The sequence below is a fragment of the Amphiura filiformis genome, chromosome 2 (genome assembly GCF_039555335.1).
Source record: "Amphiura filiformis chromosome 2, Afil_fr2py, whole genome shotgun sequence".
Classification (NCBI taxonomy): Eukaryota; Metazoa; Echinodermata; class Ophiuroidea; order Amphilepidida; family Amphiuridae; genus Amphiura; species Amphiura filiformis.
Window position 1 is genome coordinate 38,853,232 of NC_092629.1, and position 24,972 is coordinate 38,878,203.

At 37.4% G+C, this 24,972-nt stretch overlaps 1 protein-coding gene across 1 annotated transcript; it reads right to left on the bottom strand.

Moving 5' to 3' along the window:
* Nucleotides 1-472: 472 nt before the first annotated feature.
* On the bottom strand, nucleotides 473-24,665 carry LOC140146189 (sushi, von Willebrand factor type A, EGF and pentraxin domain-containing protein 1-like). Its single transcript, XM_072167965.1, has 5 exons — nucleotides 23,920-24,665; nucleotides 5,167-5,422; nucleotides 3,634-3,809; nucleotides 1,475-1,638; nucleotides 473-570 (listed from the first exon to the last, which is right to left on the bottom strand). Exons 1-4 carry the CDS (start codon nucleotides 24,610-24,612, stop codon nucleotides 1,555-1,557), a joined length of 1,209 nt encoding a protein of 402 aa, XP_072024066.1. The 5' UTR covers nucleotides 24,613-24,665; the 3' UTR covers nucleotides 473-570; nucleotides 1,475-1,554.
* Nucleotides 24,666-24,972: the final 307 nt, after the last annotated feature.

Below are 24,972 nucleotides of genomic sequence, written 5' to 3' on the forward strand. Positions count from 1 at the left end.
ACTCAATATCGGCTCATATGAATTCGACAAGTGTCTTTAATGATAACATGCAGATAAAAACTGGACAATTGATCTCAAAAGCAATTCTCTGTGGCGAATTAAGAGAAAACCCGATTTTGAAATGTGAGTGGTGAGTTTAGTATATTTTTAGCTCTTTTTTTTGCACCGCAAATTAGCGAAAAAGTCAATGGTCATCGATATATGCCGACAAAAGTTTTGGAATCTAGAGAAACAGAGCTTTAATTTGATACCAAATTTATTTTGCCAAGTATTGCAGGGACGCCAGAAATGGCGCTTGAAGTAGGCCGAAATCACACGTTATCCTATGGGGCGCTGAATTAGTGCTGCGCCCCCTTGTTGGCATCTCCTGAAGAAAAAACAACCTCGTACCTAGACAACGTGTCCTTTGTCCTGTCCACACACCCGTCTCGTTACAGAGTCTTATGGTGCTACCCAATAACTCATGCCCAGGGCTGCATCTCATCGCACACGCACTGTTTACTGTATTAGAGCATTCACCCGACACAAACATGCCGTTAGTTGGAGGCTGTAGAATCGGACATCGAACCTCTTCATATGAAAAAAAAAGAATAGTAAAAGTATTTTGAGAAAAGCAATAGGAAACGTATTTGAATGTTAACATTAAAATACTCGTAATTTTTCAAATGAATGTTTAATGTCCAAAAATAAAGTCGCAGTACTATTGTGGTAACCCGAATTCGGTAATACAAAACAGCATCTATTGAATTTCGCTATTGATATTGGGCTATTCCAGCTAAATTCCATATGCGTCCTACGGAAGACATAACCTTAATCTCCCTCACAGGAAGTGTAAATTTCAATTGGAATCACCCATTCAGGTAACATCATTTGAAATTTACACTCTATGTGTGGGAGATTAAGGTCATGTCTTCAGTAGGGGAGTAACTTAAGTATGAAACTGGGTATGGGCTATTCCAGTTGAAATCCTTACACCCCTGCCGAAGTAATTATTCATCATACACCTCGAGCATTTTCAATATCCACAGATTTTTTGCGAGGGTGTGGATTTTCTAAAATGTGGATATTTTCCCTAAACAATCGCTTATAAGCCAAAAGTGGACCTAACCCCCAAATGGACATTTTTAATTGAACAGTTTAATCAAACAAAGTGGACTTTTTGTTAATTGTTCCCTCTGATTTGGGTACATTTAAACATATTTACCTTGAAAACTGCATTTTTTCACTATACGGGAGGAGATGGGATACACATTATACATTTTATATCATAAGGGATGCACCATTTGACAAACAAACTTCCCCACTATTACTAAAATTCTTCACCTAACTATGCATACAATACTGCATGAAAATTAAAAAAAAATTAGCCTGGTCAATACCTAGTGCAAAAAATAACAAAACAAAAAACTTCGAAAAAAATCCGCTCGACCGCATCTTCCACCCCCAAGCAAATGGTGAGTCCCTAATTGCATACCTTCGCATCTTTTAGCTTCCTCCATCGTTTTGAACCCTGCATTACAGCGGCATTCAGCCACACTTGTACTACCCAGGGAGTCACTTGGTTAGGGTCTGGACATGGATGACATGTGCTGACCCCTCCAGGAAGTGCTTCCGGTTTGAATGTTCCTGACGGACATGCTGTAAAAAAAAATAAAGATTAAGAAAGATTGATAATCTGGTTCCCCATACGGCTTGGAAAAAAGTCCTAAGGCAGAGGCGTACTAGCGAAATGTCAAGGGGCACAATCGCAAAGTCGTGCCGCTGCCCCGCTCGCGATTTTTTTTTCGCACATCATTTGTGTCTATTGAGAAAAAATTATATTTCAAGGAATAAATGGTCCATTTCAAAAATTCAAAAAGTATTTAAAAATTGTTTTAATGTTTGTGCCAATGGATACAGTATTCGGTCACGTGTGATTTGACCATTAAAATGCTCAAAAGTTCAAGTTTCCAACGGTACACTTCTTTCTGAGACACTCTGTATATAATAGGAGCGCTCCCAAGTCCGGGGAAAAACCTGTTATGTAAATATATCTGTTCAGGCCTTCATCAAAGATGCAAAGAGGCCTACACGCGGAACTTTAAGACCTCGATCTTGTCAGTCGGGCACTGCGCCGGTGTATGTGTGGGGGGGGGAGGGGTGCGTGGCGGGTGTTATGAGGTTTTTTTAGTCGGAGGAATCCCCCACCCCTACTTGTGACACCCGTTCACGGGATCTGTAATAAGTCACAGCTATGATACTAGCTATGTCATAGGTATTCTATGCTAAGATAGAATAATGATGATAACTATACTATGAATTTTTTCTGACATGATCAGAAGATAACCTATAAATGCAATACCGAATAATTTTATCATCCAAAGATAAGCTATTATCGATATCAAAATCATGAGAATGCCATTCGGCTTAGGCTATATGCAGATTCCCACGTTTTGACAGTTTGATGCGCAAAAGGAAACCAGGCTTGGACGCGCGACGTTTTGCGAAACATTTGCCCCTCAAACAACTGACCCTGATACGCCACTGAACATGTAAAATATTTTACCCCCCGAAAAAAAAAAAGGATTTTGGACCTTTGAGGATTTTGCCTTCAAAAGGGCCGATATCAATGTCTATACAAAAAAAGTGGAGTTTGTGATTTTTCTCTTTAAAAAAAGGGCTGATTTTCAACGTTTTTAACAGAAAAACAAATGGCCAGATTGGCATGCGCATTCGCACCCCGCACACGTACGATCGTATGATATAGGCCTATATGCATTTGGGTTTCGTCTTTAATTACATGCATTTTTGGTTTGAACGTTAGGACAACTTTAAACAACGATAAGAACGATATTTTGACGATAAGAATGATGACGATAAGAATGATATTTCCAAAGTGATAACCAGTTCATGTATCATGGGATCTCATGTCAAAGATTGGGCTATTCCAGTTGAAATCCATACACCCCATATGGAAGACATGACCTTACGCGGGAGATATCTTTTTATATCGAGTCACCTATTCAGGTAACCCCATTTGAAATTCACACTCCCTGTGAAAAAGATTAAGGTCATGTCTTCCATAGGGGATGTATCTGGAATAGCCTAATATTTAGATCACTTATCCGAAGTGTATAAAAGATGATTGATGTGAATATGATGAAATACAAATATCTATTTATATGAAAACTAAGTAAAGCGAACATACTAAGAATCAGTATCTTCAGTTATATCAGCTTGGTATCTTTTCTATGCTATCTTTATCAGATGTCATATCTCTGATATCTGCTAATAGTGCAGTAGGAGGAAGCGGTTATCATGCACCATCGGAATTCAACTTATAATCGACGTCTCCCAGATTAGAAAAAGTGCGTAGAACACGATAAGCTATGTTACAATTTTCAAACGGCGTGCCACAAAATGCTTGCCCCCCCCCCCCCGCCCGCCTTTCTAGCTCTTTCTCGACATGTCAGAAAGTCTTTCCCGACATGTCAGAAAGTCTTTCCTCTGCTCTGTGCCCACACCAAATAGAAACCCTAATTTGCAAATCTTCAATGATTTAGATAGCGAGCAAAATATTTGGCGCAAAATTTGAACGTTTCCGTACACTGATACATGTGACCTTTTAATTCTGGTAAACTGAGTGTTACTTACGTTGACAACCCCCTGTGAGTCCGTTCCCGTACATGCCAGGGGACAAACACATTCATACTGCCCTGTATGTGTACCGCAGCGACAGGTCGCCGTTACATCACAGCATTCACTTTGCTCCGTACACAATGACGAACATCGATCGCGTCTCTCAAGAAGAAAATCACCAACTTGAAGATCTTAAAGAAGGGAAAGAAGTAAAACTTTCCGTTAAATTGCTTTTACTACAATGGACATGAAAGAGAAATTTTCTTGCAACTAATCAACTACCGTATAGTTAATTGGTATGCATTGTTGAGGTCAAGTCTTTTTTCTGCAATCTCTGCATTTTGTTCTTATCTCAGCCCATTGAACATGTTGAAGCATAAATACTACCTTCTAATCCTAAGCCTTGTATCCGGACAACTTTCAAAAATCTACCCTTATTATTCATGTTATAAGTGTAGCATGTGGCACTGATCATCGGCATGGTTGGGGAACACAAGCTTTTTTCGCCAGTCGTTCCACTATGGATTCATTTGATCGCTTTTGAGGACCTCAAAGAAGTAAAACTTTCCGTTAAATTGCTTTTACTACAATGGACATGAAAGAGAAATTTTCTTGCAACTAATCAACTACCGTATAGTTAATTGGTATGCATTGTTGAGGTCAAGTCTTTTTTCTGCAATCTCTGCATTTTGTTCTTATCTCAGCCCATTGAACATGTTGAAGCATAAATACTACCTTCTAATCCTAAGCCTTGTATCCCGACAACTTTCAAAAATCTACCCTTATTATTCATGTTATAAGTGTAGCATGTGGCACTGATCATCGGCATGGTTGGGGAAACAAGCTTTTTTCGCCAGTCGTTCCACTATGGATTCATTTGATCGCTTTTGAGGACCTCAAAGAAGTAAAACTTTCCGTTAAATTGCTTTTACTACAATGGACATGAAAGAGAAATTTTCTTGCAACTAATCAACTACCGTATAGTTAATTGGTATGCATTGTTGAGGTCAAGTCTTTTTTTTTTTTTTTCTGCATTTTGTTCTTATCTCAGCCCATTGAACATGTTGAAGCATAAATACTACCTTCTAATCCTAAGCCTTGTATCCCGACAACTTTCAAAAATCTACCCTTATTATTCATGTTATAAGTGTAGCATGTGGCACTGATCATCGGCATGGTTGGGGAACACAAGCTTTTTTCGCCAGTCGTTCCACTATGGATTCATTTGATCGCTTTTGAGGACCTCAAATTGACCCTTGCGGAACACACAATTATGGTCAAACATCAAACCACCTAAACGTTAGCTCTCAATTGACGCCCGCCTCGGTATCATGCATGTATCATTATTATTTATGTTTGTATCTTTGATACCAAACATTGTTCTTTAACCCTCTCCATGCGATTGTCGACTGCAGACGACAAGTTTCAAATTGTTGAAAATGTTCTGTACAGAAATTCATACCCCACGGCTTAAGGTCAACTTTTGAACTATATGATTGTATACTGTAGGCTGCTGAACTCTGTATTTGGAAATGATATCATAATTACCTTCATGAAGTGCCCGACGTGCCAAGGCCTCAAACTCGGTAAAATTATCAACTATGTAACAATGTTCATTTTGAGGTTGTGAAGACATACTCAGCAACTCTTGTACATTACCATCCCGGATCCCAAACGTAAAGACTTCCACACCACTGCGGCGTAAGGCTAGGGCGTGTGGAAGAGGGTTGCCTCCATTACTGTAGCCATCGGTGACGAGAAACACAGCCTTTGTTGCATCTGGTCTTGCGTGACTGAGAACAGCCTGTAAAAAAATATTAGGTGCATGTGTTTACTGACTGGTATGCCCCTCTCTCTCTTTCGAAGTGACTTGGGACCAGACTCCTCCATGTGTAATGTTGCTGTGGCGGGTGCCCGGGGAGGGGAACTCAACACAAATGATCATACGGGTATGCTCCCCCGGAAAAAAAGACCCCTGTTTTTGGACCACGTAGGTCCAAAGACCCCTGAAATTAAACAAACCAGAGCGCTGAAAGACCATCGAATTTGATCATTTTAGCTCTAATAGCCCCCTAAATTGCTCCTTGCTCACATTTCTGTTTATTTTTTTTTTTTCAGGTTATTTTCAACCAGAAAGCCAAGAAAGATACTTGATTTTGACTTTTGAGCTTTTACCAGCGTGTTCGCAGCACCAAAAGACCCCTTTACCGGTACGCCGTCAGCTCCAAAAGCCTAACCATCTCAAAATTCCGGGGGGCATACCAAATGCATGATGTGCCCACGCCCGATGGGGGTCTACCAATTCTGCACAACGAGTCGGCTTGCTTTCAGCATAAGCCGGTACCGATTTACACCTGGGTGCAGTGAAGCAAACGGGAATAAATGAAGTTGCCCAAGGATACAACTTCGTGGCTGCTACGTGACACGAACACGTTTACTTCGAGGACCGTTAAATATCAAAAATATACATTTTTAATAATTTGCTGTAACAATTATTGTATTATAGCGAATTTCAAAAAGTCAAAATTATTTGATATTGATCAGGACATCCCTTGTATTCAGAATGCAATTCGATATGTCTGATGTGCTCTCATGCTCCAGAAAAATACTGTGCAAACGTTTCTATCCGACCCCTTAACTATTTTACTTTGTGTCCGTCTGCTCCGAATGTACAAAGAACAGTGCACAAAATAATTAAGGTACCAGTCATGTTCACCCTTGTATATCCTAACAAAGATAAATATGTCAAAATTTAAATAACCAGCCAATACCCGTACTCTTTAGCTCTGATAGACCTAATTTGTTGAAATTAGTTGGGAATTAAAGAAACGGTACCCTAAGGAACGAAATCAATAAACGAAGGTATCGGTATCATTCAATGTAGCTTACATGCTTTTAAAAGCTTTAAGGTAGAAGCCCAAAAGTGGTACATGATGTACCACTTTTTGGCTGATGTACCACTTTTTGGCTGATAGCACTTTTTGGCTTCTACTTTTAAAAGCATGTAAGCTACATTGATACCGATTACACCAATAGAACGAGAAGTTTTGCCCCTTCATTTTGCATACCACTTTGTCCGATTTTTTTCTCGTTTCTTCACAAAATGCAAAATGATAAGGTGACGAAAAACATACTTGCCAATAGGGTCGTCGGCCAGGGTTCTCCCTCCCCCCCTAAAATCTTGTTCATACAAAATATTCGTCATACCATGCATTTTTCAGACTTAACCTTGTTTATTGCATTTGTTTTTTGTTTATCGTCTTTGCTCTCGTGTGCCTTGTGCAGATTTTCAAGTGCAATATGCCTGGTGTTGCATTAAGTTTTTCGCATCGTTCGTTTGGTAGGCCATGTGTCATATATGTTGCTTTTTGACTTTTACTCAATATTGCATTTGTCGGTCTTGTTCTCGCTCTCCAATGCTTCATGCATTTCCCTCTTGCAATATATTTTGTTTCAGGTCTTTTATTTGATTGATTTACTGTGTATCTTTTGCTGATTCTGGTATTTTTATATATTTGCCTTCTTAAATATTGTTTTTGTCTTTTAATCCAAAATATCTTGTACAATTATATCTTTGTTTTATTGCTGTAAAGCGCTTTGTGATCGCTTGATGTATTGCGTTATATAAAATTAAAATATTATTATTATTATTATTATATCACCGAAATATGAAGAAAATCTGATATTTTTTCGCAAATTTGAAATTGTTTTTGAATTTGTTTTAAATGAAATCAGTAATCAATCCACTTCGGTCAAACAACTGCTGCTTTTAATTTCTTTTCATAAACTAAGCTTTAAAAAAAAATCCGAAACGCAAAATCTGGGTCAGTCGGGATATTACATATAGGCCCTAGACCACAAATTGCTAGTCGTATATATACTAAGGCTAGTCATGCTAGTAAGAACAAGAACTGATTATTTTAAAAAGAAGATTCGGAAGTTATCATGGTTATTGTAGAATATGCACATCCTCTTTGGTCAAAAACGTTTTCTTTTCTTTTATACAATATTAATGATATTAAACGATGACATTAATTTAAAGGCACGTATTGTCAAAAACGGCGTGACTGTTTCATTTTCTTTACAATATTGACGATATTATAATAGTACAGTGCAACACACAGTGTCGACTTCCTATTCGATAAATATAAATTTAATACTCCGTTGGTGAGCGACGGGCGACTGGTATTTCACCGAACGCAAGAAAAGGAGTTCTATCTGATTGGCTAGCAATCGATCGCTTAGGTCGCTTAGTAGTCAACTACAAACTCAAAACTGAGCATCGTATTCAATTCGATTGAAATCGATATTCTATTATTGCCGTAGATAAAGAGAGTGATAGTGTGTCAATAATGTACATTGTATTGCAGCTGGATTTTACATGCATTCTTTTATATAAATTTTTTCTCAAAGAGTTGAATATGATCAAAATTTTTACCCGCAAATTGCAGTTAAACATATCCACAGCAAAATACCGGTCCTCACTAATTAGTGTATTTAATTTCCAGTTAGTGTATTTAAGATAAAACCTGACAACAAATAAAATTTTCTTGCAATAGAAATATCATATGGGATACTGATATGGTAGGCCGCAACCGCCACAACGTGGAGCTGCTACGCGTAGCTGACTTTTTGCTCCGTGGAGCCAAATTGACCAATCATGATCATGTTAGAGTTTTTCATTACTCGGAGGTAAAACTGACTAATTAAGTACGACTTACTCATTACGTGAAGCGAATTTATTCATTAAGAATTTGCCAGACGAGCGTCACGTAGTTGCAAGATATCCTCGGTCACGAAAGTTATGATTCAAAAAGTAGTTTATGAAAAGTACGAACTGACTTATTATTAAGATGGACATGCACTCATAAGAAACTCATACAGTATTGTACATAACTATATAGCTAGGCAGAGTGGTGGTAAACTATGCACACAGTTCTGCGATCTGCAGTGTATCGCCGGGAGCTAATTTGTATAACTTGCGCGGTGTCCCTGCGGAATTCGACCTTCAGCAAACTGCAAACCAGTTCGGATTTACTTTATATACTAGTAGTAGGCCATGCATACTGTAGTTACTGTCCGTTTTCCTATACACAATACTCAGTGCGCTCACCATTGACGCGTGACCTCTACACTAGTGTATGTTAGAAGTATAGGCCATTGCCTAGTTGACGTCACTACTGTGTAAAAAAATAACAGGCCAATATTTAAAGTATTCTCTGAAATTCTAGAAAATATAGTTTTGTAACATGTCCTAAATTTTTAGCTAATTTAGGTGTTTGGAAATATTGGTACTTTTGTACCAAAAAATATGAAGAAATTATTTCTAAACCGTGTTAAGTCATTAAGCTTCTCATTTTCAAGAACGCTGGTTAACAATAAGCAGACTATTGTCTCATTTCGTAAACAAAAGCCCACAGTATTGTTACCTTGCGTTCGCTTTATAATCGTTCACCCAACTGAAACTATAATACCAGCTCATTGCTCATTGCACAGGTAAAACAGACACAAGTGCAGTGTGTATTTAACCAGAGAAGATCTGATGTAACATAGTTGAGCCGTTTTCATTGAGTGTTATCTTGGTTTAATAGCTTTTAATAGGGTTTAAGTCCTTCAAAGGTCGTGGTGAGTTCTACTGTAGACATGACTGCATCATGATTATTTTTAAGTCAACAACATTCAACAATATGATCACCGTGATAGTATGAGAGTATCAGTACCGTGGGTGTCAGTGATCCTGGCCTGACAGTAGACAAACAAACAAACAAACACGCCACACACATGACACATGCATGCAAGGTAACATTGACTATACACTAATCAAACAATGGTATTGATCCTGTACAACTGGTCGTGGTTTATTTACAATCGATTCATTTAAAATCCCCATAGTAAACATTAATTTTGGCAAGAGTTTTCTCTCTCTGGAACGAGGATGCATCTATGGCAAGCCAAGGGGGCCCAAAGCGTGGAACAGCTACGGGTAGCTTATTTCTCGTTACGAGCAGCTGTTTGACCAATCAAAATAGTCAAATTTAATCACGTGGTTGGGTCGTTAGCTGCGCGTAGTATAGTTATAGGTATCCTCTTTCACAATTATTATCTTGTAATTAATTTACGGAATTAGCATAGATAACGAACGGGTAAAGGAGGCCAAATCACAGCACGTGTCAAGAGAACATGTTGCTAATGCCTGGCTAAAATGACACAAAGCATATTTATTTAGTGTTTCCAAGTTTACACCGTGTTAAATAGCAAGTAACTTTATACTCGGGCTGTATTAGCGGTGCAGGGGATATGAAGGTCAAACAACAACTACTGATGTAAAGCGCTGTGTAAAGATATTGCAGGGAAAGCGATATCACATGCCACTGTGTAAATATGGAGAGAGTAAAATGGGTCATCAATTTTTTCGGAACGGGGGGGTCCTAAATTTACAAAAAGTCGGCGTCAATAAATTGCGGCCCTCACTATTTCGGCATCAAAATGTTATGACCCCGACACCCACCACCGATACACCGTACCCCCTAGACAGGCTAAAATTGTATTGAAATCAGTCTTTTTGAATACAATAAACACACTATCTGTAGTCATCTTGTGACTCCCTACATTTTGTCATTATCAATTTATGACCCCCCTCCCCTTATTTTTCTTTCCAAAAAGTATGACCCCCTATATTTGGGATCCCTTCCGAAGAAAATGATAGCCCCTAAATATAGAACAATCATCATTCTGTTCAGATATTACTTTAATAGCACCTACACCATTTTTTGCTGATATACTACAGATATTTTCATTTACAAAAATTAACAACGTAATTTTTGTGAGAGATGATGTTTACATCAGCTCCACGTGTTTAAAACCGCGAATCTGATTGGTTAATAAGCTGCACGTAACGAGAAAGAAGCTGCGAGTAGCTAGTCCCACGTTCTGAGCCGCTTAGCTTGCCATATGCATCCACTGGCTCCGCGTAATGAAAAGATCTAACATGATTGGTCAATTTAGCTCCGCGAAGCGAAAAGTAAGCTACGCGTAGCAGCTCCACGTTGTGGCGGTTACGGCCAGCCATATATTGATCATGCGAAAATCGTAAAACATAGAATAGAAACAGTGTGGCCGGCTCTCAAAATCTCAAATTGTATGCTAGCCTGAGTCGCACGGGCTATCTCGAACAAATTCACCATGCGTAGTTGTTGAAAAACGACCTGGTCATTCCATAATGCTACAGGGAACACAGTACTTTGACAATAGGATGAAAGACTCATTATTGATTAGGCGCGGATTTTAAAAGAACAGCTCCTGTGCGTGTATAGCTCAAAATTGGAATAGAATGTTTGGAATTTTGTAACTAAAATACTAAATGCATTTTGCAAAATGTGCTCTGACAAATCTATAAAGCATTTCATTAGCTTTAATTTGACATATTGCTTGACATGTTTGGAATTATGGTAAATCATAAAAATATTTATTATCGCAAATTAATTAATCAATATTATGTCCATGAATTAAAAAAATAAATACAAATATACAATTTCTCTCTGACATAATTGTAGGATTTGACAAGAGTCAATCTTTCCTGTAAGTTTGATTTTTATAACATATTTACTTTTGACGAAAAAAAAATAAATTCATTTTTTTCATACATTTCTTTTTATTATGTTAATTATATGAAAATGAACGAAAACGTGTCAAATTTGGCAACGTTATTAAAGATCAGAGTTTGATAAAAATATGTTGTAAGTGACATATTTCACTTTAATCTAGATTTTAAATTATGTGTCAATCTGTCCAAAATTCAGTTTTGGGGATTTATGCTCTGTTGCACTGTAGTATAGTCAAATTAACAATGACATTAAAGGCCCATTCAGTGATTGCTCATCCCGACGATCGAAAGCCGTGAATTTAAGATAAAATAAGAAATTTACATGAACCTCTAATTTATATACTGACAGTATATAAATTAGCTACATGTATTTGAATGGAGCATCAAATAGTGGCGTAGCCAGGGGGACACCCCCCCCCCCCGAAAAATTAAGGGATAAAATGGGGACGGCAAAGAGTAAAATGGCCTTAAAATGACTAAAAAGGAGGCAAAAAGTTGACCAAATGGAGACGAAAATTTAGCTTTGCCCCCGCACACTAAAAGGTAAAATCCTGGCTAGGCTATTGACTTCAACTTCGTCAATACTGCTGTTTTCTTCGTTTTTGCCAATGTTTTTATTTCAAAAGTAATGATAGCCAATTAATATTTTTTGTTATTGCGCTGGGATCACTGAATGGGACTTAAAATAACGTTACGTAGACCTATATGCCTAAATATTTATTCTTAACATGATGTAGTAACAATTTATTTAATATTTACGATGCGCTAATCCGGTTAACCGGTTGAAATCCATACACCCCATATGGAAGACATGACCTGTATCTTCAACACGTACGGAGCAGTGACATAGCGTCATAGGGGACGGGGCACGTGCCCCACCCCCATAACAAAAATGATTTGAAATTTCAGATTATATTCAGAAAATCCCATAAGACAATAATTGCCGAAAACCGGCTTGTACCCCCCCCCCCCAGGATGACTCGTGCTACACCACTGACAGAGGGTGTACAGATGTCAAATGAAGTCACCCATTCAGGTAACACCATTTGCAATTTACACCCCGTGTGTGGAAGATTAAGTTCATGTCTTCCAGGGAGTAAGGATAACAACTGGAATGGCCCACGGATGTCGCATGCCGCCGAACTTGAAGTAGCCCAATGTTATTAGGTACGTCATTATCTTGGGGGAGGGGTAATTATTACGCTGAAAATTTTCGTAATTTTATGTTTTTACGGCCGGGGAAAGAGTTCTGAGCTGTGGAATTTCCCCATGACCCCCCGGCACCGCCACTGCTTGGTTTACATCGGCCATATTTTTAACAATTTGATTTTTCAGTATCCGAATTTCGGAAAAAATAGGATTCGGTTTAAAATTAGTTCATCAGGCTTAATTCGTGGTGTTTTTTTTCAAATACAAACCCATGTCTAAGGGTTTTTCTAGCAAAAAAACCCCCTATTTGATCGTGCGGCAAATTCCCGTATGCTTCAAAACGGTGTATTGGACTCGGTTCGGACTCGGGTATACAAGTCTGATCCACTGCCTTCCATACCAATGGCAAAGCTAGCACCTTTTCATGCATATTGTGGGCAAAAGGGGGTCGATCCTTCATGTAATTATTTCGTATAAGCTAATCCTAACCCTAACCCTAATCATAACCCTATAAATCCTAACCCTAAACTAACCCTAACCCTAATTTCGTGTATAATTACACGAAGGAGTAGGCCTAACCCAAAAGGGTTAAGCCAACTTCTAATATTCTAAGGGGAGAAAACTTTGAAGAAAATGGTAAAAAATCTAAAGAGAACCCAAAAGGCCTAAAATCTTAAATAAAGTCGCAAATATCAGGGCTGCCCACAGGAGGGTCAAGACTTCTCATAGAGTGGCAGACCCTTCGCCCCCGGCTATACGCCACTGACATTAACTTACAGGTCTGTAGACCTACGCCTGAGCTGTTTGCGTCCTAAATATTTTGACAGCTATTTCATCATCATATAGGCATATAGTAACTCGTAAGGTACCAGGAAATACACAAAGGAACCAATTCACCGATTAGAAGTTCATCATTTCCGTTGAGGTTCATCATCAAGTTAAGAGTGTTAAACGTACAGGCTAATAACTATAAGATTTCGTGGCATTAAATAACCTTACACATGGCTTATACTTAGTTATTGCTTTATACTTCGTTTCAATCATTTTCACTTTTTCAGATTGGTGGGCAAGGGGGAGGGGCAAGGCAACTTTTAAGGGAGCAAACTTTGACGAAAATGGGCTAAAAAAAAAAAAAAGGCCCACATTTTTTAAATATCGGACGGCCAGCATTCCATAAAGGAGGGGGGGGGGAAGGCCCGGGGAAGGAGGTAAAGACTTCTCACAGGGCAGCTCCTCCTACCCATGGCCCTTGGCTTTGCCACCGGGTTTAATACCATTTTGTGTGCTGTAAATTCATCGCGATATCGGAACACATTATGTTAAAGAGGATTTTTTTCGAAATGGACCATGAAAAGTCCATATTGTTTCATAGAAAATCAAAAAAAAAAAAAAATCTAGAAATTTGCAATTTATTTTGATGCTTTAATTGAATGAGAAATTGTTGTTTAAAAAGGACAGACTTGTTGCAGTCTAAAAAGTTTTTTTTTATTGAATTATCAGTATTGTAACATGGTAGACTTGGAACAAATCTTAATTAATTTTTATTCTAAAAAAAAAACATAGATAGTAAAAGTAAGCAATAAAATGAGCAGAAATTTGCATAAATTTGGATTGGTAATGATTAGTAATATTAAATCCTACAAGTGTATCACAGATGGCAGATATCAAAAATTGTTTAAATGATTTTAAACAGCATTTTTATAGAGAAAACTGGCATCACTTTCAGTGATGTGCGCCCTTATGTTAACTCACTCATGCGATATGGACGATGGTGGAATTCAGCACCTTTGAAGAACTAGCGTTTGAACTTGAAAATCAGTGTACTATGAAAGCCGAATAGATTTCATTATGGAATTTGAATGTCTGTGATACTAGTGATGTGAGTAATTATGATTGTGTGTATTGGGGGGGGGGGGGTACATAGACCTGTCCCCAGGCCCGTACGCAGGATTTTTTTGGGGGTGCTGATTTTGAAAAAGTGGACTTTTTTCAAGGGGGGGCGATTTTGTGAAAAGTGGGCTTTCTTCCCCAAATTTGGACCTTTTTTGACCAAAAATGCGTAAAAAAACTGATTTTTTTGCTCGCTTCGCTCGCAAATTCTGAAATTTTGGGACTTTTGTATACTTTTACAAATTTGGGAGGTGCGGTCGCACCCCTGCACCCCCTGCGTACGGGCCTGCCTGTCCCACCTGTATGTTCAGTAAGCTTATAGATTTCATGCACGTGAAAATGCAATGCTGTTGTTAATGCACTTGTCAATAGAAACCCTGACCCTGTGATACTAGTGATGTGAGTAATTATGATTGTGTGTATGGGGGGGATACATACACCTGTATGTTCAGTATTTAAGCTTATAGATTTCATGCACGTGAAAATGCAAGGCTGTTGATAATGCACTTGTCGATTGAAACCCTGACCCTGTGATAGGCCCGTATGTTCAGTAGTTAAGCTTATAGATTTCATGCACGTGAAAATGAAGACTGTTGATAATGCACTTGTCAATTGAAACCCTGAGTCCCTGACACATTCCAACCCCTGCCTGCAGTGCAGAGTACCCGAAAAAATAGCCGGGCAGTTTATAACAGACAGGCATTGACACAAAATTTGTCCCTGTAGGGCCGGCCATGTGTTGTTTCCCGTCTGTCCGGGACTTGGCCGGGAGTTTTAACATTTTTGAAATTTAGCCCGGGTATAAGTCCCAGCCACCCCTCCCCCTGGTGCCCTGGCCATAAGGGGGGGCTGGCAATTCACAGCTGCATATAGCCATATCTTTGATAACATGGACAAGTATAGTGATGATGTACATTATACAAATGATGAGATATCCTCTAAATAGGCACAATTTCACGGCTTTACCAGACGATACAAGATACAAGATACAAGATACAAGATATTTTATTTTCCCATAATTCACATGAAATCACACAGTATATATTTTAAAAAACAAAGGCAATATCAAACAAACGAATTATGGAGGGGATGACCAGAAGGCCAGTAAGGCCAGAGGAAGTCACCCCTTAACAAAGAAATGTTACCATCAAAAAAAGTAAAAAACAAAACAAAGCATAACAAACAAACGAGAAACACAATGCTCAAGAATTAATCATATTTTGAGATCAAGTCACGTTTATATATCTTACGGAAATGTTTCAATGAATTTGCCGTTTTTATTGAATTTGGCAATGAATTCCATAATATTGGACCAGCAGTACGAATGGCATGGTCAGTAAATGTTTTGTTGTTCTTCATTAAGTTGAATTTATCTGCGTTTCTCGTTTGGTAATTATGAATATTGGAACGTAGTGTAAAGAAGCCATCAAATACGCCCGGTAATTCATTATTACTGTACTTGTACATAAATACCCCCAATTCAAGTTTGTAGGTGTCTGCAAGAGTTAAAATATTGTATTTGGCAAATAAAGGGAGCAGTGTGGCTTCTATAATGACTATTTGCTATTGTCCTCACAGCCCATTTCTGTAATTTCATAATTTTATCCAAGTATGTTTTACACGTATCACCCCAAATCAATATTCCGTAATTTAAATAAGGTAAAACAAGAGTACAATATAGAGAATACAGGATACGATCAGGTACATAAAATTTAAGTTTGTTCATAACTCCAATATTTCGCGAGATGGTTTTTGCTATACAGTTTATATGGTATTTCCACGTCAAACATTCATCAATAATCACACCCAGGAATTTTGTATTAGTAACCCGTTCCAGAACTGACTCATCTAAAATGATCTCAGGAGATACATCACACACAGTTGAGTTTATTTTTGATGTCATATGTGGTGTACCCAAAACCATGTAATTTGTTTTACTTGCATTTACCGATAGTTTGTTCGACTTGAACCAATTACTAATTTCTTTCAATTCATTATTAATTAATTGATATTTACTTTCAATATCTTTATGTGAGTACAGAATAGTAGTGTCATCTGCGAATAATATAAAGTGTAATACATCTGATGTGTTGATAATATCGTTTACATAGAGAATGAATAATAAGGGACCCAGTATAGAACCTTGAGGTACACCACAAATAATATCTTTAAGTTCTGATTCACAAGAGTTGTAATGTACATATTGTTTTCTGTTGCTTAAATAATTAGTGAACCACTGAAGTACGATACCACGAAAACCATAGTGTTCCAATTTATGAATTAATATGTTATGGTCGATGGTGTCAAAGGCTTTGGAAAGGTCTAAGAAAATTCCAATTGTGGTTTCGTTTCTTTCAACGGCATAGTTAACTTTGTCAACTAGTTGAGTTATGGCCATGTATGTAGAATGGTTGTTTCGAAAACCAAACTGCTTATCATTTAGTATTTTATTACTATCTATATACGCAATACATCTATTAAACACTAGTCTTTCAAGTATCTTCGAAAAACAAGGTAGTACCGAAATTGGGCGATAATTAGAAAATACTTCAGAATCTTCTTTTTTATAGATTGGTATTACCTTTGCTATTTTTACTTTTTGTGGCACAACACCGGTTGAAATGGAGAGATTAAAGATTGAGGCAAGCGGCTGAACAATTTCCTTTGCAACTCTTTTTATAATAAAATTTCCAATATTATCATGACCAGCACTTTTATTTTGATTAAATTTATCAATAATTTTAATGATTTCCATTTCAACAACTGGCTTCATATACATACTGCTAGATGTAATCAAAATAATCTTTACCTGATTTGTGAATTTGTGATGCTAGATTAGGACCTACATGTACAAAGAAATCGTTAAAAAGGTTGGAAATATCATGGGGATTGGTAATAGTATTGCCGTTGTCACTTCTAAATTTCTTTTGAGTTTGTCTTGTTTTACCACGGCCAATGATATTATTGATTGTTTTCCATGTTTGTTTCATATTATTTTTAGAACGCTCAAACTTGGTAAAATAATATTTCCTCTTAGATTTGCGTATCAAAGCATGAAGTTTATTTCTATATATTTTAAATTTGTGAAGGCGTTCAGCACTTGGGTTTTGCAAATGCTGTTTATATAAAGTATTTTTAATGTTTATACTCTTTAGTAACCCTTTGGTTATCCACGGCGATTTCGGATCCCTTTTCCTTTTATTTGAACATTTCTTTAATGGAATACATTCATCATATATTTTATTAAATATACTGATAAACTTATTGTAGTCATCATCTGCATTTATATTATCTAGGTATTCTTCCCATTTGACATCAGCTAATCTTTTCTTTAACATGTAAATATTTTCGTTACTATGAACCCTTTTATGTGTCACCGTTGGACTTGGAATGTCAGTTACATCTAGATTTGTTGACAAGATTGTTGGAAAGTGGTCACTCACATCTGTAACTATGATAGCAGACTGAATTACAGCTTCGTTATTCGTTAATATATTATCAATTAGTGTAGCGGTTGTTTCAGTAATTCTAGTCGGTTTGTATATAGTTGGCATTAATGAATAGGAATAAATTAGGTCTAAATAATCATGGTATGCTTTATGTTCCTCAACTTTTAATAGATCTATATTAAAATCGCCTAAAACATAGGTAAGCTTTTTTTCAGCATTAATAGTCTTTAAAATAGGATCTATTCCTGTTATGAAATCATTAATAGATGTATGGGCTCTGTATACAGTACCAAAAATGATATTTCGTTTATTTACATTTTCAATTTCTATAAAGCATGACTCAAAGTTTGGGGTTGATTTACTTAAGTCTTTGCGTACCTGGTATTTAAGTTTGTCCGAAATATACATGCCTACTCCCCTTTCTGTCTTCCAACTCTGTGGACACATTCAAAGTTATATCCAGCGATTTTGTAAAAATCAGGTGGCTTATCTCTTAAATGGGTTTCAGAAATACCTATTATGGTAAAGTCGTGGTTAATAGCTTTCATACATTCCTTGAGTTTGTCAAAGTTCTTTTTAGGCTTCTAATGTTAACATTCATAAAATTTAATTTACCATTTTTTTAGAAGGAACATTGGTTTGGTGTTACATAGTTACATTGGTGGATACATTTGTCATTAGTAATATTATCTTTATCTGTAGTACTATTTTCAAATTTCAATGGATTGAAAATCATTTCATCGTATTTCTTAATAAAGTTGGCATCAGTAATATCTGCTGTTTTAAGATGATGTGTGATATTTATATCATCGCTGTCATCGTCAGAACTTGTGTCTTTATTTTGAGCCATCGTACAATTTGTTACAAGTCCATTCATTGTGTTTTATACGCTGTAGTTCTTTTGGTTTCAATTTGGTACATTTTTTATGAACAAATCCTTTGCATATTTTACATGTTATATTTTTATGACAATCGTAAACTTTTTTTGAGCAAGACACACAAGCATCATTACAAATAGCAGACATTAAACGAAAAGTATATTAAACAAGAAAAAAAAAAATTAAAAAATCTATTAATATACCAGGGAAAAAGTTTATATATATAAATCAACCGTTTCCCTTGATCATGAAAATATTTTAACAGTTAAATTAAGCTATTTTTCAACAGGCTACGAAAGTAACGTAAGGCCAACGACCCGGCAGCAAGGATTATTATTAACAAGTATCGACTACTGAGCCACGGCAAGTCATAAGTATGCTACATTCCACTTAATTGATTGTTTTCGTAATACTGAATAATACTGTTTGTTACAATTTTCTCGTTGTATTGGTATATGAAAGAATTATGGTATTTTTAAATACTTAAAAGTGTTTACACATACTGAGATAGTAACTAATGTTTGCAATTTTGGTAAAGGCTGTAAAGTAAGCATGACTTCATAGGCTCAGTAGAAGATGGTATAAAATTTATAACACCGCCATTTTAGTAGTCATTGATAAACGTTTTTTGAGTGGAAACATTCATTATAAAAATTACACATTTTAACATTTTAACATTGCAAATTACAAAATACAAGATCAATCCAGCTCTTACCTTTCTAACCGCAGGGAATTATCTTGTCATTAACATATCTTTTGACAATATTTTTACAAATTATGATTTAAAAAAATATATTATATAGGTATACATAGTCATTTTATAGAGTTCTGGATTCAGAGAGAGTTACTGTTTCACTGTTTCTCAGAATAGATCTTGTGGAGCTGTTCTTGACTTGTTACAGTTACCTTTCTTGATTTTCCATTAGCTGCTGCTACCAAGACTGTTACTCTTCCGTCCCATGTCCATGCCGCCTTCACACGGTGACACTGCTCAACAAGTTCTTGCGCCCTTTTCAGAAGTTGTTGTGTGAACGGGGTGAGCAGATCATGAACCGCGATTTTGGTTCCTTTTAAGTTTGTCCTGTTCATTATGAACTTATTTCTCACATTATATCTACTAAATTTCACCACAATCGCTCGTGCTTTTCCTGTGGTTGGCTTTCCAATCCGGTGGGATCTGTCTAGATCATCTTCACTTAAGGGTACTTTCATTCTCTCGTTGGCTAATTTGATGATTGTTGCATCTGTGTTTTCTTTCTCTTCTTCAGGCACACCAGTCACCAGAACGCAATTTCTGCGAGTGTATTGCTGCAGATCTTCCACTGCTTTTGATCTTGAGTGCAGCTGATTCGTTAAGTCTGCCCTTAACAATTCATCTTTCTCGCGTTCATGTTCAAGTTTTTCTTGCTTACAGAAGAGGTCGTGGTTTTCCCCTCTCAATTTCTGCAAGTCCTCCTTCAAGTCGTCCACCTCAGTCCTGAGTGCATTCACATCACTTACTAGGGTTTTCATTTTTTCTTGCACTGCCTCCTGCATTAAGTCCTTCAAGAACAGTTTAAACTTCTCATTCAGCATAAGTTCATTAACAAAGGCATTTGATGTTGTGCTGGTGCCAGATGATGCGGCACTCTCTTCCAAGCCCTCCATCATCAGATCATGTAGCAATTGTAGTGTATAGCAAAATCAAATCAAATCTGTACTAACTATAAAATGTTCCGCAAATTTATCGGCGGTAGTAGTACTAGAATGTCCCCGTGCGCCGCCGGGCAGTTGGCCCTAACGAAATGACGCGTAATGTTGCGAGTAAATTAAACGCCATTTTGTGCGTAGGACGTTGCAATTAAAAAAACTGCGATAATTTAAAATGACTGCAATTTGCAATGAAAAGCAAACCACCAAAAATTTCTCATTTGTAGATGTACACACATTGGTATGCATATAGCCTCTGGCATTGGCCAATTTGTCCTTGTACTATGCATACCGAGTTTTATCGGCTAAATACGCACAGTTATGCCGTTTGAAATGACGCGTCAATTATTTGTAATTTGTGACGCATCGTGAAATGGCGAACACATCCAACGAACCATTGATTAGCAAAAAGCCTGCATTTAATTTAAACAAAATATAATATAATTTTTCCCAGATGTTCATTTAATTTTTGTGCATTAGCATTCTATTCAGTAGGCAAATTTCCCAATACTACAATGTACTACAGTACACACATAACCTATGATTCTGCATGGGCATAGATGCTTGTTATGTAACACCTTTTGTAATTTACACCCTTAATCCAAGGTTATGAATATGAAATGAGGGCTAGCTGTTTACATTGTCTGTTTGCATTGCAATGGACCTGTGATTTTGCACAATGGATCTTGTTAAAGAAAAATAAAAATATCCCATGTTGTCTAAATGGAAGAATGTTTTATAAATGGGGGTGCCCTAAAATTACACCCACAATCATACCCCTAATCTAACCATCGCAATAACCCTTTAAATCCTATATGTACCTCTACCGTATAGCCGTCCCTAATTCTAAACCCTAACCTAATTTTGAAGTCGACGCCCGACGTCGCGAAATGACAACCGCGTACGTCTAGAATAGCGTCGAAAGCGAGACGCGTCCAACAAAAATCACGAAACACGTATAACTCCCATCGTTCCGCTTCCGCGGCGCCGTGCGCGCGTCGATAGACGACGACGTCGTCGTCGTCGATAAACTTGAACTCTATGTCCGAACCCCAACACAAAATACAAAAATATTTTTAAAAATCATCAAAATATATTGCATGTGCAATTCCTATTTTTTTTTTTTTTTTTTTTTAACTTTTAACTTAAAAAATGAACTATTTCCTGGTCCACTTTGAAAAAGAATCATGTTGTTAATTTATAACACGTTTTTAACACCTGACCCGTGGCCGTGTCGCGTTCCGCTATTATACGGCACACACGACGTAAAGCAAAAGCGTACACGTAAAACAAAAGTAATATCTTAAAGGGCATTTCGTGATCCACAGCCTCATCACCCCACTTTTCCAAAAAAAAGTTGAGATTTTTACACCACTGGATACCACTGGCTACATAATGTTTATGTACCAAATATTTCTTGCAGATTAATTCGTTTAGCAAAAATATCGCCAAATTTGAATTTCGTTCTGGTGCACCAGAACGAAATTACAACACATTGTCTATGGAGCAGTGTAATACACATAATCATGCAAAACTCGCAAACGCAAAATCGGAATTAACTGAAATTTTGGAAATAAGCTTTTGTCGTGGATATCTACTGAAAAATGTCATAAAAAGAGGATGCTAGGATCACGAAATCCTCCTTTAAAGACACTAAACCTAAATTTATACCATTTCAAATGGAAAAGAGAGCATTTTCAAAAGTGAGAGTTTACATAGACTTTTCTCAGTCTCGAAATACACTATTATGAGCACAGCGAGTGAGTGTTGAGCCCGGGTGTTGAGCTGCCACGCTGTAATGAACCCGTTACAAAAGCCTGTGGAAATCGTCCTGAAAGAAGAAATATCCAAAAAGTGTCACTTTTGAAATGGTCTCCTTTCATTCAAATTGGTATAACTTGTACTTGTACTAGAATAAAGTCGCATCGTGCCGAACGAGGTATCAAAATACTCAGAACAAAATAATTTATCCATCTATTGATTACTTTATTTGTTCATTTAGGTTTAGTATCTTATGAAGGTGACGCGTAGGGCTGTTAAAACCTTCTTTTCAGCAACGCTGTCCCCCAAAGACCCCATTTTTTCCCGAACGCATGCTCTGTCACCCAATGACCCTTTATTTGTCCATTCGATCGGTCACCCAAAAGGCCCTTCTTTTTTCAAATTGAACGGCAACTTTCATTTATCACTAGCACTAAGTTTGATTCTTATGTTGTAATAACAAAGCTATTTGAAGCCATCAAGAACTAGAAATTCAGTGTTCGAGGCTTCTTTTGGTTACACTCACACAAACCCCTTCCCTAAATTAGGTTTCAAACGGTCCGTCTCTCACCCAATGACCCATTTTGCTCTCACCGAATGCCAAAAACCACGGCGTTCTCACCTAAATGACCCCTTATTTTTTAAATATTTTTGTTCTCATCAACTCATCAAACACCCCTTGCTGTGTAAGTGTCATCCCTACACTTATATATCCATTTTGAAGTGCCCTCCCCCCTCCCCTAAAAATTGTCGTATCATTTCGAATGACACGATGTTGGCCTTTTCCCTCATTTGAATTAAATAAACTACCATCCTACGAACATCGCATACACATTATAGCCTACTCTAGAATCTAAATGCATGCCAAAATAAAATGTATAGACTCTATGGAAACTTTCTAGAGTCTATGGTATATGCTATGCCTATTCTAAAAGACAACCTCTAGTTGATGAAAAAAGGAGTGGGTAAATGGTGAGTTATGGAACGGGTGAGTTACTGAGAGTTCAATGGTCAAGTGCCAAAGGCGAGTTATGGTCAAGGACGAAAGGCGAGTTATGGTCAAGGATGAAAGGCGAGTTATGGTCAAGGACGAAAGGCGAGTTATAGTCAAGGACGAAAGGCGAGATATGGTCCGATGACGAAAGGCGAGCCTTATGGTCAAAGACGAAAGGCGAGTTATGGTCAAGGACGAAAGGCGAGTATGGTCAAGGATGAAAGGTGAGTTATGGTCAAGGACGAAAGGCGAGTTATAGTCAAGGACGAAAGGCGAGATATGGTCCGATGACGAAAGGCGAGCCTTATGGTCAAAGACGAAAGGCGAGTTATGGTCAAGGACGAAAGGCGAGTTATGATCAAGGAAGAAAGGCGAGTTATGGTCAAGGACGAAAGGCGAGTTATGGTCAAGGACGAAAGGCGAGTTATGGTCAAGGACGAAAGGTGAGTTATGGTCAAGGACGAAAGGCGAGTTATGGTCAAGGGCCGCGAAAGGCGAGTTGTGGACACGTTTATGTTACCGATATAAACACACCACCATGTTTATATCGGCAACATAAACACGTTGTTGATAACACTTAATAAACACTTCAACGCGTTTTAGTGTTTATTAATATCTTAATCCCATTATTGTTTTGATAATGTAGCTCTGTCGTAGGCTACTTTGTCCGTTTTTAACTGAATCTTGCCACAATAATCGCCAATCAAGCCCAACACATAATAATGATCGGGTTAAAGGTCATTTGGGGTCACAAAGGTAAAAATGTGTTTTTTAACATATCCGTATAAACGCGTTTTCTTTAAAAAGTGTTAACGTTTGTTTTTACAGTGGTACATACATAACATAGTACCAAATGATATATATATATAGATGCTATTGAATACTCACTTCTGCCAATTCCAAGGCGCCCTTAGTATAAGTCCCACCACCAACATAGGTAATCCTCGGTAACTCCTCATTAAGCAAAGAACATTTGTGTCGTTCCGAATCTGGATCGCTAATCTGGTCCACATTTGCAACAACTCTATGACTTGACGAAAAAGTAATTACAGAAACTCTAGTCGCCCACATTGCCACTGTAAAATCAGCTAATAACTTTTTCACAAATTTTAACTCATTAAAGAAATTTTCCAGTCCTACACTAGCTGAGCTGTCCACAAGAAAAACCAATTCCACCTGCCCATTTGGCACCTGTCGTAATTTCGCTACATGTTTTTTAAGAACTTGTCCTAAAACTTCAATTTTGGATTGCGTTTGCGAATAGTCGCGAATGTGCGCTCTCCATAGTTGATCATATATTAACAAATCTCGATCGCGGGAGTTTGTTCTTATAGAATTACCAAGTCGACTTCTCAAAGCAAGTGCGTTGAAATTATTGTTGCTACCACCACCACCAAGTAAATTAATCCAATCTAAAATTTGCTGATCATTGGAAGTACTATTATGAATACCAGAAGTAGAAAATAAGTTGCTCCGAGGAGCTGCCTCCGTCCTTAAACACACTAATAAATACATTATAAGAATCAACATCGAGTGTTTGTTCAAATAACACCAATATTTTCCAGGCGTTGTTGACTCCATGACTTTTAGTAGTTCATAACATAGTTCTTCGAGTTGGAAACTCCATGCGACCACTACCGTGTACTTGTTATCTCTTACTCTGGTAACATAGGCCTAGATAGTGTTTGTCACTCTTCCTCTATAACTTAGCACTAAAAATAATCTCATACCCATCTACAAGGTTATGTGACCTGTACTTAACAAGCACGACTGAAAATTTGACCTCTAGTAATGGAGTATCAGTTTTTGTCCCCAACTTATTCAAAATTATTTTTAAATGTACAATAGTAATACGGAGAATGAACTGTGTCGTTAAGATGAGCTTGTTTGATAAAGTGACATCCACTGTTTTCATATACTCTGTTCACTTTCACTTAGACA

Coding starts and splice junctions, on each gene's coding strand:
- LOC140146189 (XM_072167965.1), bottom strand. CDS start 24,612: ATGGAGTCAACAACGCCTGGAAAATATTGGTGTTATTTGAACAAACAC. Junction 5,423..23,919: donor GCGCCTTGGAATTGGCAGAA/GTGAGTATTCAA, acceptor ATTTTTTTACAG/GCTGTTCTCAGTCACGCAAG. Junction 1,639..3,633: donor ACTCACAGGGGGTTGTCAAC/GTAAGTAACACT, acceptor TTTTTTTTACAG/CATGTCCGTCAGGAACATTC.